At 40.7% G+C, this 14,241-nt stretch overlaps 2 protein-coding genes, 1 long non-coding RNA gene and 1 pseudogene across 4 annotated transcripts; 3 read left to right on the top strand and 1 right to left on the bottom strand.

The window, feature by feature from the left end:
* Positions 1-562: 562 nt before the first annotated feature.
* LOC112451011 lies at positions 563-1,691 on the bottom strand. The gene is made up of 3 exons (XR_003039741.2): positions 1,525-1,691; positions 1,368-1,420; positions 563-1,218 (listed from the first exon to the last, which is right to left on the bottom strand). It is a non-coding gene; the product is annotated as an uncharacterized LOC112451011 (long non-coding RNA).
* A 1,883-nt stretch (positions 1,692-3,574) lies between these two features.
* On the top strand, positions 3,575-7,162 carry LOC108243845 (tripartite motif-containing protein 16-like). The gene has a single exon (XM_017429540.3). The coding sequence runs from the start codon at positions 3,603-3,605 to the stop codon at positions 5,280-5,282; it is 1,680 nt and encodes a 559-aa protein (XP_017285029.1). The 5' UTR covers positions 3,575-3,602; the 3' UTR covers positions 5,283-7,162.
* Positions 7,163-7,450: 288 nt separating this feature from the next.
* LOC108243847 (tripartite motif-containing protein 16-like) lies at positions 7,451-9,895 on the top strand. Of its 2 annotated transcripts, XM_025008897.2 has the most exons (2): positions 7,451-7,677; positions 7,953-9,895. In XM_025008897.2, the coding sequence occupies exons 1-2, from the start codon at positions 7,487-7,489 to the stop codon at positions 9,454-9,456; spliced, it is 1,695 nt and encodes a 564-aa protein (XP_024864665.1). In that variant the 5' UTR covers positions 7,451-7,486; the 3' UTR covers positions 9,457-9,895. The 2 variants fall into 2 exon arrangements, with proteins under 2 accessions (XP_024864665.1, XP_024864664.1); XM_025008896.2 differs by lacking the exon at positions 7,451-7,677 and having other exon boundaries at positions 7,718-9,895.
* A 2,045-nt stretch (positions 9,896-11,940) lies between these two features.
* Positions 11,941-13,752, top strand: LOC108243843 (annotated as a pseudogene).
* The last annotated feature ends 489 nt before the right edge of the window (positions 13,753-14,241 follow it).

Here is a 14,241-nt window from a genome sequence, read left to right as displayed (position 1 = left end):
TAACATCACGTTCAACTGTTTTTCCAACCATATTCAGCTCTATTTGTTCATGTAAATAAAAAATAGGGATTTTTATTTACCTGTTTAATTACATCAGGACAAGAGAGAATTTAAATTTCCTCCATCTAAACAATATGACCGACATAATTTTATTTATTTTACATGTTGCAGATAATTTGGATAGTTCACTTCAGCTTGCTGTTTTTATTAAAAGATGTCATTGAAATTTCTGTACAAGATGATTTAGGTAATTATAACACAGTAGAACAGTTTAAAACCATGACAGCATAAAAAACCTAATATCTGTTTACTTCTTGTCTGTATTTTTCATTTTCAAATAGCTTCATAAGTTTACTGGAGGCCAATCAGTTTGCAGATGATCCTGATAACGATTAGTAAACAGGCTTTATTGAACCGAAATAAAGTGTTTTTAAAGCCAACTCTAAAGTTCATGAGTCACAAAATCACTGACTGAAAGCAAGTGTAAGAGAAAATAAGTGGTTTCCATAGCAACAACAGCCAACATGTCACTGACCCTGAAAGGTAGGATGAAAGAACGCAACACTGATTTGTTTTTTTTTCCTTTCAGCGTTTCAATGTCACACATCCATTTATGCACACCAAACATCCTCGTACAAGCAGTCTATTCAACTAAACAGTCAAAAGTCTAAAGTATTTGACCTTTTACTGAAACAAACATGCCGAGAGAGCTTGAAACGGAAGTTTCACGAATGATACAAACAGAAAAATCCAAGTTAATATCATAAATTTTGCCTCTTCTGAAATGAAATAAATGCCTTCAGTCTGTATGTGAAACAGGTAAATTAAGGTTTTCAAGCACTTTTCTAACTAAAGTCCACAAAAGTCAATAATCAGCAGATTTATGTTATTAAAGCAAATGTTAAATTTCAAACAGTTCAAGAATTTAAGCTGTTTTTGGTTTACTGGGTATCAAATATCACTTTCAAACTCCACCTCCCGTCTTTTTAACGTGAAATCCAAAACGAAAGGTGAAAGTTTGAGTGTGGGAGGGCTTTTCAAACATCTTCACGGCCTTTGCTCCAGAGGGGTTGGAGTGGAAATTTCCACCTTGTTTCTGTCTGCGTTCAGGAGAGCTGAAGTCCATCTCGTTGACGACGTGAACAGAAGTTTCTTTCAGCAGCCGAGGGGGACCTCAGCTGGTCAGATCTCACTACTGCAAACAAACTCAGAAAAAGCCTGAAGAATGACTGATTATTAGCACTTTAAAAGCAAATCAAACAATCTGGAACATGTTAAAATAATCAAATTTTCTCTTATTTTGTTGTTTATAAGTACGAGTTTGAGAAAAATTAAGATTTTTGTTTATTTTTGTTCTTGTTTCTTACATATTTCCAGTAAAAATCTTCAATGGATCTTTAGGTTCAGTGTTTTCTGACTTCTAAAAATGAAAAAAAAAAAAAAGTTTTTTTTTGGTTTTTAGGCATCACATTACTAATGTTTTAACTTAGGAAGACATCAGAAGTCAATATTTGGTGCAATAACCCTGATTTTTGATGAACTCCACCAGTCTTTACGCTGCTGTTGTCAGGTTAATGGACGGATGGTTGTTTAGATCTAAAATACAGACACTCTAAGATAGTTGTGTCCAATCCTGGTCATGGAGGGACACTATCCTGCAAGTTTTAGATGTTTCTCTGCCCTTCAGCAGGTCTTCAAGTTCTGCAGGAGCCTGTTAATCACCAAGTCATTCAAATCAGGTGTTTCACAGCAGAGAAACACCTAAAACCTCCAGGACCAGGATTGGACACCACTGCTGTAAGAGCTCCAAAGAAAAAACTGATTTAATTACAAAAACTTAAAGTCTAGATCTGCAACAACAACAAGGAGGCGCGAAACATAAAGAAAACCAGACAGCATATGAGAGTGACAATCAACTAGTGAGCAGTGGCTGGATATGAACAGGTTTTAAAGGCTGAGGATAACGATGAAGTGGAAACAGGTGACTGATTAGAAACACAGGACAGGTGTGGGTGGTTGAGGCAGGTTGATGAGAAATGAGCAGAGGAAAAGAAAAGAAAGGCCACAGGGAGCAAAAACTATACAAAGACTTACAACAAAATTAAACACGAGGACAACCAAATAAAAGAATCAAAGAAACAATAAACCCAATACAAAAATAAACCTAAAGATATTTAAATCCTGGCAGCTGTTTGGTGACTTTTTGCCACTCCTGGGGCAAAAATCCAATCAGCTCAGCTGTTTGACGGCTTGTCATCATCCATCAAAAAATCAGGTTCATGAACTCATTACATCTGATATTTTCAAAGTATATAAAGAAAGCATTTATCTTCATTTATCATGACTTGATATATTATAAAAAGATTGCATGTAACAATCCTTTCTGTGTGAACGTTTTGTCACCTTTTATCAAAATGAGCTGCAAACATCATTAGGCGAAGTGTTGCTGGTTGTGTTGTCGTGAATTTTGTCCTCCTTTGAATCCACCAGCTTAAGAGAGAACAGAAAGAATAAATAAATTACAGGAAAATTGTTTAATGTCAACCTTTTTATGAGTTAGTCTCTGTCTGTTGTGGAAAAAGTTGGGAATGTTGGAAAACCTTGTGTCAAAGAGAGCAGGTTTTACCATCCAGAAACTACCCACAGGGTGGGTTAATTAGTTAGTGTTTAACACTGTTAAAAGATCTGACATCAGCTCCATTTTCATTTTGTCATCATTTAACTGTCGAATATACTTTATGTGCTTTACTGTAAAATTGTAAATCATTTCCTTCGTTCCCTCTCTCACACAATCACACCCAAGTGTACCTCTGCTCTTGATTTGAACGATCAATAAATGTCAGTTTAAAGCAAGAAGGCTCATTAAACTACATGTTTCCTTGTGCGTTTGTTGCTTAATGTAGCAGCTTTTCAAACCATTTTTTATTTTAAAGCACCAGTTAAAGTGTGACATGACTAGATCTGGCCCACCGACCTGCAGTTTGAAACACAATAAATCAACCATAGTTTGTTTTGTTTTATAAAATCAAATTATTGTTTTTTTTAATTATCTATACCATACCATACCATTTTATACCATACCATTTTATTTTATACCATACCGTACCGTACCGTACCATACCATACCATACCAAAGATAAGTTTGTAGATAGCCTAAAGTTTGACGGGTCAAGAGTTGAAAGAAGAAAGCCATAAATCATTACAAAGCAAACTTAAAGTACTCTAAAAAAAAAGTTTTTTGTAATGATCTGCCGTGGTCACGTGTTACTAAATTCAAAGTGTAAAAATTATATTTTATATAGTATTTTTTTTTCCTTTTTGTTTTAATGACACTATCTGAAACCACTCCTCTTCTCAGAAACAATCTAATGTCCCTCCTGCTCTTCCTGCTCTCAAACACTAAAAGCTCCATTCTGACCAAACATTTCCTGGTTTCTTCCAAACTGATCTGCAGTTTAAAGATGGGCGTAACCAACATGAGGCGAATGTAGAAGCTGATAAGCTCTATGATCTCAGCACAGACACATGATCTGTGGATCAAAGTTCAGAATAAACTGAGCTGCAAGGAAGGAAAACTTGCAGAGTCACTGATTAGATGTGAGATGGCGCAGAAAGGAGATCAGCTGGACCGAAAAACCTTCTCCTGTTCGATCTGTTTGGATCTACTGAAGGATCCGGTGACTATTCCCTGTGGACACAGCTACTGTATGAGCTGTATTGAAACCCACTGGGATGAAGAGGATCAGAAAGGAATCCACAGCTGCCCTCAGTGCAGAGAGACCTGCAGTCAAAGACCCGTGTTAAAGAAAAACACCATGTTAACAGCGTTGGTGGAGCAGCTGAAGAAGACTGGATTCCACGCTGTTTCAACTGATCACTACTATGCTGGACCTGAAGATGTGGCCTGTGATGTTTGTTCTGGAAAAAAACTGAAAGCTTTCAAGTCCTGTTTAGTCTGTCTGACATCGTACTGTGAGAAACACCTTCAGCCTCATTATGATTCAGCTGCATTTCAGAAACACAAGCTGGTGGAGCCCTCCAAGAACCTGCAGGAGAACATCTGCTCTAAACACAATGAGGTGATGAAGCTTTTCTGCCGTACTGATCAGAAGTCTATCTGTTCTCTTTGCTCTGAGGAGGAACATAAGGGCCACAAGACAATCCCAGTGGAAACTGCAAGGACGGAGAAGCAGAAAAAGCTCAAGGTGAGACGAAAAACAATCCAGCAGGGAATCCAGGACAGAGAGAAAGATGTGAAGCTGCTTCAACAGGAGGTGGAGGCCATCAATCACTCTGCTGATAAAACAGTGGAGGACAATGAGAAGATCTTCTCTCAGCTGATCCGTCTCATCCAGAAGAGAAGCTCTGATGTGAAGCAGCAGATCAGATCCCAGCAGGAAACTGAAGTGAGTCGAGTCAAAGAGCTTCAGGAGAAGCTGGAGCAGGAGATCACTGAGCTGAAGAGGAGAGATGCTGAGCTGAAGCAGCTCTCACACACAGAGGATCACAACCAGTTTCTCCACAACTACCCCTCAGTGTCAGCACTCAGTGAGTCTCCACACTCATCCAGCATCAAGACCAAACCTCTGAGATACTTTGAGGACGTGACAGCAGCTGTGAAGGAGCTCAGAGACAAACTACAGGACATTCTGAGGGACGAATGGACAAACATCTCACTGACTGTCTCTGATGTGGAGGTTTTACTGTCAGAACCAAAGAGCAGAGCTGAATTCTTAAGATATTCATGTGAAATCACCCTGAATCCAAACACAGCAAACACACGGCTGTTACTGTCTGAGGGGAACAGAAAGGTGACATTAATGGGTCAATATCAGTCCTACTGTAATCACCCAGACAGATTCAGTGGTTACTGGCAGGTCCTGAGCAGACAGAATCTGACTGGACGTCATTACTGGGAGGTGAAGTGGAAAGGGACAGAAGAAATTTCTGTAGCAGTTTCGTACAAGGACATCAGCAGAGCAGGGAGTGAATGTAGATTTGGATGTAATGATAAATCTTGGGCTTTAGATTGTTTCCAAAATAGTTATGATTTTTTGCACAACAACATTAAAACCTCCATCTCAGGTCCTGGTTCCTCCAGAGTCGGAGTGTACCTGGACCACAGAGCAGGTGTTCTGTCCTTCTACAGAGTCTCTGAAACCACGACTCTCCTCCACAGAGTCCAGACCACGTTCACTCAGCCGCTCCACGCTGGAGTTAGGTTTGGTCTAATGTTGGATTTTCGATCAATTGCAAGTGTTAAATTCTGTAAACACAAATAGTTCTTTTTCTCTGGAATCTTGTTGCTTTTCTACAGAAACTTCACAGAAATTAATAGACTGTCAGAAATTCCCTTTTCAGTTTATTGTTCTGTCCATTTTTTTTGTTTAGTATTTAATTATCTTTACTAGAACAACTGACTATAACAAGAAAAATGTCTTATTTTAACTTTGTTTTGCAGCAAAGATTGTGAACTCATTGATTTAGTGACAGATTATTCTAGAGGTTGAAAACTGAAAGCAATGATTTGATGGTGTTCTTGTTTGAAGACATTTAGTCCAGTCCTGACTCACCTGAGACAACAGATATTGTTTCATTCTGGACTTGAGGTGATTTCATGTGTTGTTGATTTTTATGAGGATGAACTTCAGAATAAATATAATATAATATAATAAATATAATAGCTGTCGAGTTGCTTCAGGGTTTATGTTGGTGAATTGGAAAGTTTGAATCCAGACCCAATTAAAACTAATTGAAATAGTTTTCTGTCTTTTTTCATTATGAATACAGTTATATGTTGTTGTAAACAGTTCAAACTCTTCCTGTTAACAGGGATGCAGACGAGGTTAAAGTTCTTCAAATCAGTTTGTTTCATGTGATTCACTTCAGCTTTTTAAGATGATATATAAAGTTTTACACTTGTGTCACAAAATATGGACAGAGCTGTAAAACTGTTCAAAGCGCAGAGAAAACAACCTTTAAACTTGTGTAAATTATTGTTAGCAGTGATGAAAACTGTTCAAAGTTGAACTAAACCATGTGGTTGTTGAATTTTCTCTGAGCCACTTCTCTACAACAGAGATCGATGAATAAAACAGCTGAAATCAGTGGAGTTTATGTGATCAGTTATGGTCATAAAGTTTTAATTTGCTGCATGTTTCCTTTAAAAACAGACAAGAGGAGTCTGACCCGCTCCAAAAAGCCCAGTCGGCTCTGATTGGTCGTCTTCAGCTGCCTGAGCAGGTTTGACGTTAAACTCATGAGGATGGATGTGGAGATTCAAACACCTCAGGATGTCTTATTAATAATTATTACATTTTTGTTCCCTGGAAAAAAACAAAACGTCAATCTGACATTTCATCATTTGATCACTGGGGCTTTAAACTTCTGATCCCAATCTGAAAAGTCCAAGTTTCCACGTTCCGCTTGTCTGTGTTACAGAATAATGTCAGTGATTCTGCCTGCAGCTTTGTGTGTTTCTGCTTTTTCATCATTTGTGTTCATGATGTAAGTCAGTTCCTCGTGTTTGATCCTGTTTGTTTTTAACCCTCATGTTGTCATCAGTCTCTGAGTCTCTGGAGAGTGATGGCACGCTGACACCTACAGGAAGAGTCAGGTTTTACATCACATGGAGTCCAGAAAATGTGTCTTTTTGTCTTTATGTCATCTAGATTTCATCTTTTATGTGTTTATTTTAATCCTAAATAACCAAAAGGTTTGTATTTCTGTGTCACTTTGTGTTTATTTATGTAAAACGGTGGATTTAAAGTCTTTAACTCTGTCATTAATATTAGATTTGCAGAAAATATGAGCCTTTAACTGATATTTGTATAACTGACAATAAAACTCTTATATGTGCTGTAGTTTGGTTCATCATTAGTTTTCTGCCAAATAAACATAAAAGCTTAAATTTGTTGATCCAGACTTCCAGGAGCTCCTCACAACTCATTTATCTGAGAAACTCAAACTCCTCACGTGACAACCTGAACTATTATTAGTTTGTTTGATTAAAACTGAGCTGTTTGTGTTGCTTATATCAAGTCAAACAAATACAAATATTTAGTTGGATACTTCTCATTTAATGCATGAATTACCTGTCAGATAAATTTGATGACCTGGTGTTTTCATGGGTTTTGAGATTGTAAATAGTAAAGAAAATTGATTTAACTCTGGTCAAAGTGAATATTGTTTTTGTGAGGAGGATTAAACAGTTTTTATCTCAAACCACTCCTTGAGTCTGAATCCAAGTCTGTTCTCTTCTTCTTGTTCTTCTTCCTGCTCTCAAACACAGCAGCTCAGATCTGTCCACATATTTCCTGGTTCCTCCTCCTCAGATCTACAGTTTGAAGATGGGTGGAACCAACATGAGGTGAATGTAGAAGCTGATTGGCTGCTTTCTCTCAGGACAGGCAAATTATTTCTGGATCAGACTGGTTTCTGTTAGGAAGAAGTGAAACTTACAGAGTCACTGTTACAGAGAGGTGAGATGGCGCAGAAAGGAGATCAGCTGGACCAAGAAACCGTCTCCTGTTCGATCTGTTTGGATCTCCTGAAGGATCCGGTGACTATTCCCTGTGGAGACAGCTACTGTATGAGCTGTATTAAAAGTTTCTGGGATGAAGAGGATCAGAAAAGAATCCACAGCTGCCCTCAGTGCAGAGAAACTTTTATACCGAGGCCTGTCCTGNGACTTCACATCAGAGCTCAAATGTTCTTTCAAGAAGGTGAAACTTACAGAGTCACTGTTACAGAACAGGTGAGATGGCGCAGAAAGGAGATCAGCTGGACCAAGAAACCATCTCCTGTTCGATCTGTTTGGATCTACTGAAGGATCCGGTGGCTATTCCCTGTGGACACAGCTACTGTATGAGCTGTATTAAAGACCACTGGGATGGAGAGGATCGGAAAGGAATCTACAGCTGCCCTCAGTGCAGAGAGGACTTCACCGAGAGGCCTGTCCTGAAGAAAAACACCATGTTAGCAGCTTTAGTGGAGCAGCTGAAGAAGACTGGACTCCAAGCTGCTCCTGCTGATCACTGCTATGCTGGACCTGAAGATGTGGCCTGTGATTTCTGCTCTGGAAGAAAACTGAAAGCCATCAAGTCCTGTTTGTTCTGTCTGGCCTCCTACTGTGAGAAACACCTTCAGCCTCATTATGATTCAGCTGCATTTCAGAAACACAAGCTGGTGGAGCCCTCCAAGAACCTGCAGGAGAACATCTGCTCTCGTCATGATGAGGTGATGAAGATGTTCTGTCGTACTGATCAGAAGTGTATCTGTTATCTCTGCTCTGTGGATGAACATAAAGGCCACGACACAGTCTCAGCTGCAGCAGAAAGAGCTGAGAGGCAGAGAGAGCTCGAGGTGAGGCGACAAACAATCCAGCAGGGAATCCAGGACAGAGAGAAAGATGTGAAGCTGCTTCAACAGGAGGTGGAGGCCATCAATCACTCTGCTGATAAAACAGTGGAGGACAATGAGAAGATCTTCTCTCAGCTGATCCGTCTCATCCAGAAGAGAAGCTCTGATATGAAGCAGCAGATCAGATCCCAGCAGGAAACTGAAGTGAGTCGAGTCAAAGAGCTTCAGGAGAAGCTGGAGCAGGAGATCACTGAGCTGAAGAGGAGAGATGCTGAGCTGAAGCAGCTCTCACACACAGAGGATCACAACCAGTTTCTCCACAACTACCCCTCAGTGTCAGCACTCAGTGAGTCTCCACACTCATCCAGCATCAAGACCAAACCTCTGAGATACTTTGAGGACGTGACAGCAGCTGTGAAGGAGCTCAGAGACAAACTAGAGGACTTTCTGAGGGACAAATGGACAAACATCTCACTCACTGTCTCTGATGTGGAGGTTTTACTGCCACAACCAGAACCAAAGAGCAGAGCTGAATTCCTAAAATATTCCTGTGAAATCACCCTGGATCCAAACACAGTAAACAGACAGCTGTTACTGTCAGAGGGGAACAGAAAGGTGACAGTGATGGATCAACCTCAGTTTTATTCTGATCATCCAGACAGATTCACTGAATACCAACAGGTTCTGGGCAGAGAGAGTCTGACTGGACGTCGTTACTGGGAGGTGGAGAGGAGTTGGGCACCAAGAATTTATATAGCAGTTTCATACAAGGATATCAGCAGAGCAGGGGAGTTGAATGAATGTACATTTGGACATAATGATAAATCTTGGGCTTTACATTGTCACCGTGGACAATTTGAAATTTGGCACAACAACATCTCAACCTCCATCTCAGGTCCTGGTTCCTCCAGAGTCGGAGTGTACCTGGACCACAGAGCAGGTGTTCTGTCCTTCTACAGCGTCTCTGAAACCATGACTCTCCTCCACAGAGTCCAGACCACGTTCACTCAGCCGCTCCACGCTGGAGTTGGGTTTGGTTTATCATGGAACAATTTGTTTTCTGTAACAAGTGTTGAATTTTGTAATCTAAACTAAGTAGAATTCACTGAAGGCTCAGCAACAAAGACTTGTTTTTAAATTCTTGTTGTTTTTCTACATAAACGGTACAGATATTAATAAATTATCAGTCCTTCCTTTTCTGTTTCATTGTTCCGGTCATGGTTTTTGGTTTGTTTAGTAATTAATTATCTTTACTGAAACAGCTGATCATGAAAAGAAAAATGTTTTATTTTAACTGGTTTAATTTTGCAGCAAAGTTTGTGAACTCATTGATTTAGTGACAGATTATTCTAGAGGTTGAAAACTGAAAGCAATGATTTGATGGTGTTCTTGTTTGAAGACATTTAGTCCAGTCCTGACTCACCTGAGACAACAGATATTGTTTCATTCTGGACTTGAGGTGATTTCATGTGTTGTTGATTTTTATGAGGATGAACTTCAGAATAAATATAATATAATAAATATAATAGCTGTCGAGTTGCTTCAGGGTTTATGTTGGTGGATTGGAAAGTTTGAATCCAGATTTGATTATAACTCCTTTTATGAGTTTTTTTGTTTAATGTGGAAAAAATGCAAAGTATATTCTTTTATTTTAACAATAAAGACACTATAACTGATGTTTGATGGAGTATTTTTATTTTTTTATGTCCAATAACTTCCACTTCTTCCAGCTCCTGTCTGATGTGAATTTTGTCTGTGTGCTGAAATCTCTTCTTCTGCCACCAGGAGGACAAGGTTAATGCTTCTCACGTCACAAAATGTGATAAAAGATGGTCAAAGGTTTCACATTTCTCCCTCCCCACATGGACAGAGTTTTAAAGCCGTTCATGGCTCAGAAAAGAAACTGTTGGCAGAGATGAAAACTGTTCAAAGTTCATGAATTATGTGGTTGTTGATTTTTCCCAGAGCCTGTTCTCCACAACAACTGCTGGATCCTCCTGCCTTTGTCCAAAACTGAAAAATATGAAGGTCATTAGTTATTTGAGAACATTTACAATCTTATCTCTGTAAATTTTAGTTTTCCTAAGTGTCAACAAAATATTACATCTGAATAGTTTTAATTGTTTTTTGTGTAAAAAGTGTTGTTTAAATGAACTGCTTTCTCTGTTTGGAACGAGCTGTAAATCCACCTGAATTTAACTGAAATGTTCAACATTTTGAAGCCATGTGGAACTGTGAATGTTGCTCCATGTGGTGTTAAACTGTCCCGTTTTATAAAATAAGGTCATCTGAATTTGATGGCAGCAACACATTCAAAAAAAAGACACACAGCACAAGGAAATCTGGTATTATCAGAGGGAAAGAAACAACATTTATAAACTCATATATCAGTCTTCTTCTGATCACCCAGACAGATTCAGTAGCTGGTGTCAGGTCCTGAGCAGAGAGAGTCTGACTGGATGTTGTTACTGGGAGGTGAAGCAGAGAGGGAGACTTTATGTACGAGTCACATACAAGGACATCACCAGAGCGAGCAGCAAGGAACATTTATTTGGACCTGATGACAAATATTGAGCATGATGTTGTTTCTGAAAGAGTTGCTCTTACTCGCTGTGAAGCAACTCCTCTTCTTTTAACAACAGTCTGTAGATGTTTAGGAACTGAGGAGACCATCTGCTGGAGGTTTCGGAGGGGAACATTGTCTCGTTCTCATCTGATGGACGATTCTGGCTGTTCGACAGTCTTCTGTTGCTGGATGGGAGCAGATGTTGTTCCATACTTTTCTGCATTCATGGAGCATTTCCAGATGTGTAAGCTGCCCATATCAGAGGCATTAATGCACCCCCATACCATCAGAGAGGCAGACTTTAGACCTGTGTGCTGATAACAGACCTGATGGTCCATTTCCTCTTTAGTTTGGAAGACGTAGCATCCATGGTTTCCAAAATGACGTTCAAATTTCGATTTGAAAATTATTATTCAACACTGTTGGTTCGTGTCCTCGTTGAACCCTCAGCCACTCATTCTGCCAAAACTGAAATATGACCTGGGCTCAGAAGGTCCTCAAAGAAGCATTTTTCCTCTGTAGAGTCAGCTGCTGCATTTAGAGATGTAACCTGAAACTGTATCATGCAGGGAGAACCTTCAGCTCTGTGAAGAGAAGCTGCAGAGGGACGTCTCAGAAGGACAGAAAGACAGTGGACATGTGTCCTGATGTCAGAGACTTCTGTCAACAAGTGGAGGTTGGAGTCTGCAAGCTGAATGTTTGATAGATGAATGGGTTGCATCAGGAAAGCTATTTTTGCAAAGAATTTTAGACTGTAATTGCATGTACATTTTGGTATATTGTTTTCTGTACTGTTTGAAAAATAAATAAATAAATATTTTTTTATGAAAATTTCTGAAATTGCAGTCTGATCTCCCTGTTCTTCTTCCTGCCTTCAAACACAGCAGCTCAGATCTGTTCATGTGGCATTCTGCGAGTTTGCTTCCTGTTTGCTCACTCCTGTTCCTGATTGGTCGGCAGTCTAATCATCTGCAGCTGCAGCAGATCAGGACTATCAGCATTCTGGGTACTTAAGGCTGTAGAGAAGACAAGACTGACGCTGGAGCATCGATTGCTGTTGGTAAAGCATCTTGGCCACTAGAGAAATTCTTTACTCGAGTCCTGTTAATGTTTTTTTCTTCTGTGTTCGCTCAGAGTCTCGGCCACCTTCGCCAACCTCTGTCTGAAGGATTGTTCTGAGAGCCACTCACCTGATCTGATCTGTGCTGTAGCCTGTCTGCCTCGTCTGGAGTCCATGTACCTGTGACAACCTCCTCCTGTAAATACTCACCGCCGTATCACCGATCTTCACTCCCCGCTGTGTTCCCTGCACTTAACTGTAAGAACAAGCTTCTCATCTTCATTCTAAAGTACTTCATCCCTGCTGGCAACATATATACTCACCTCTGACTCTCCTTTCCAGATCCAGACCCACACAACACCCATCACTGTAGATAAAGTCACTTACCTTTACAGCTGTCTCCAGCGTCTGTCTGTCACCTAGCTGCTCGCCTTTGACATTTTTGTAAAACCTGATAGTTCACATATTTCCTTGTTCCCTCCTCCTCAGATCTGGAGATAAAAATGGGTGTAACCAACGTGATGAATGCAAACCCTGAAAATCTACATTCTCTCTGCACAAAAACAAAAGACTTCACATCAGAGCTCAAATGTTCTTTCAAGAAGGTGAAACTTACAGAGTCACTGTTACAGAGAGGTGAGATGGCGCAGAAAGGAGATCAGCTGGACCAAGGATCCGTCTCCTGTTCGATCTGTTTGGATCTCCTGAAGGATCCGGTGACTATTTCCTGTGGACACAGCTACTGTATGAGCTGTATTAAACACCACTGGGATGAAGAGGATCAGAAAGGAATCCACAGCTGCCCTCAGTGCAGAGAAACTTTTATACCGAGGCCTGTCCTGAAGAAAAACACCATGTTAGCAGCTTTAGTGGAGCAGCTGAAGAAGACTGGACTCCAAGCTGCTCCTGCTGATCACTGCTATGCTGGACCTGAAGATGTGGCCTGTGATTTCTGCTCTGGAAGAAAACTGAAAGCCATCAAGTCCTGTTTGTTCTGTCTGGCCTCCTACTGTGAGAAACACCTTCAGCCTCATTATGATTCAGCTGCATTTCAGAAACACAAGCTGGTGGAGCCCTCCAAGAACCTGCAGGAGAACATCTGCTCTCGTCATGATGAGGTGATGAAGATGTTCTGTCGTACTGATCAGAAGTGTATCTGTTATCTCTGCTCTGTGGATGAACATAAAGGCCACGACACAGTCTCAGCTGCAGCAGAAAGAGCTGAGAGGCAGAGAGAGCTCGAGGTGAGGCGACAAACAATCCAGCAGGGAATCCAGGACAGAGAGAAAGATGTGAAGCTGCTTCAACAGGAGGTGGAGGCCATCAATCACTCTGCTGATAAAACAGTGGAGGACAATGAGAAGATCTTCTCTCAGCTGATCCGTCTCATCCAGAAGAGAAGCTCTGATATGAAGCAGCAGATCAGATCCCAGCAGGAAACTGAAGTGAGTCGAGTCAAAGAGCTTCAGGAGAAGCTGGAGCAGGAGATCACTGAGCTGAAGAGGAGAGATGCTGAGCTGAAGCAGCTCTCACACACAGAGGATCACAACCAGTTTCTCCACAACTACCCCTCAGTGTCAGCACTCAGTGAGTCTCCACACTCATCCAGCATCAAGACCAAACCTCTGAGATACTTTGAGGACGTGACAGCAGCTGTGAAGGAGCTCAGAGACAAACTACAAGATATTCTGATGGACACTTGGACAATCATCTCACTGACTGTCCCTGAGGTGGAGGTATTGATATCATTTCCAGAACCAAAGAGCAGAACTAGATTCCTAAAATATTCCTGTGAAATCACCCTGGATCCAAACACAGCAAACATACAGCTGTTACTGTCTGAGGAGAACAGAAAGGTGACAGTGAAGAAACAACCTCAGTTTTATTCTGATCATCCAGACAGATTCACTGAATGGCAACAGGTTCTGAGCAGAGAGAATCTGACTGGACGTCATTACTGGGAGGTGAAGTTGAGAGGGGCAAGAGTTTATGTAGCAGTTTCATACAAGGATATCAGCAGAGCAGGGAGTGAAAGTTCATTTGGACGTAATGATAAATCTTGGGCTTTATGTTGTTACTTTGGACACTATGAATTTTGGCACAACAACATTAAAACCTCGATCTCAGGTCCTGGTTCCTCCAGAGTCGGAGTGTACCTGGACCACAGAGCAGGTGTTCTGTCCTTCTACAGCGTCTCTGAAACCATGACTCTCCTCCACAGAGTCCAGACCACGTTCACTCAGCCGCTCCACGC

This window comes from Kryptolebias marmoratus, linkage group LG20 (assembly GCF_001649575.2).
Source record: "Kryptolebias marmoratus isolate JLee-2015 linkage group LG20, ASM164957v2, whole genome shotgun sequence".
In the NCBI taxonomy this organism is placed as follows: domain Eukaryota; kingdom Metazoa; phylum Chordata; class Actinopteri; order Cyprinodontiformes; family Rivulidae; genus Kryptolebias; species Kryptolebias marmoratus.
Note: the sequence above shows the minus strand (reverse complement) of the source record. Positions and strands in the feature narration are given on the sequence as shown.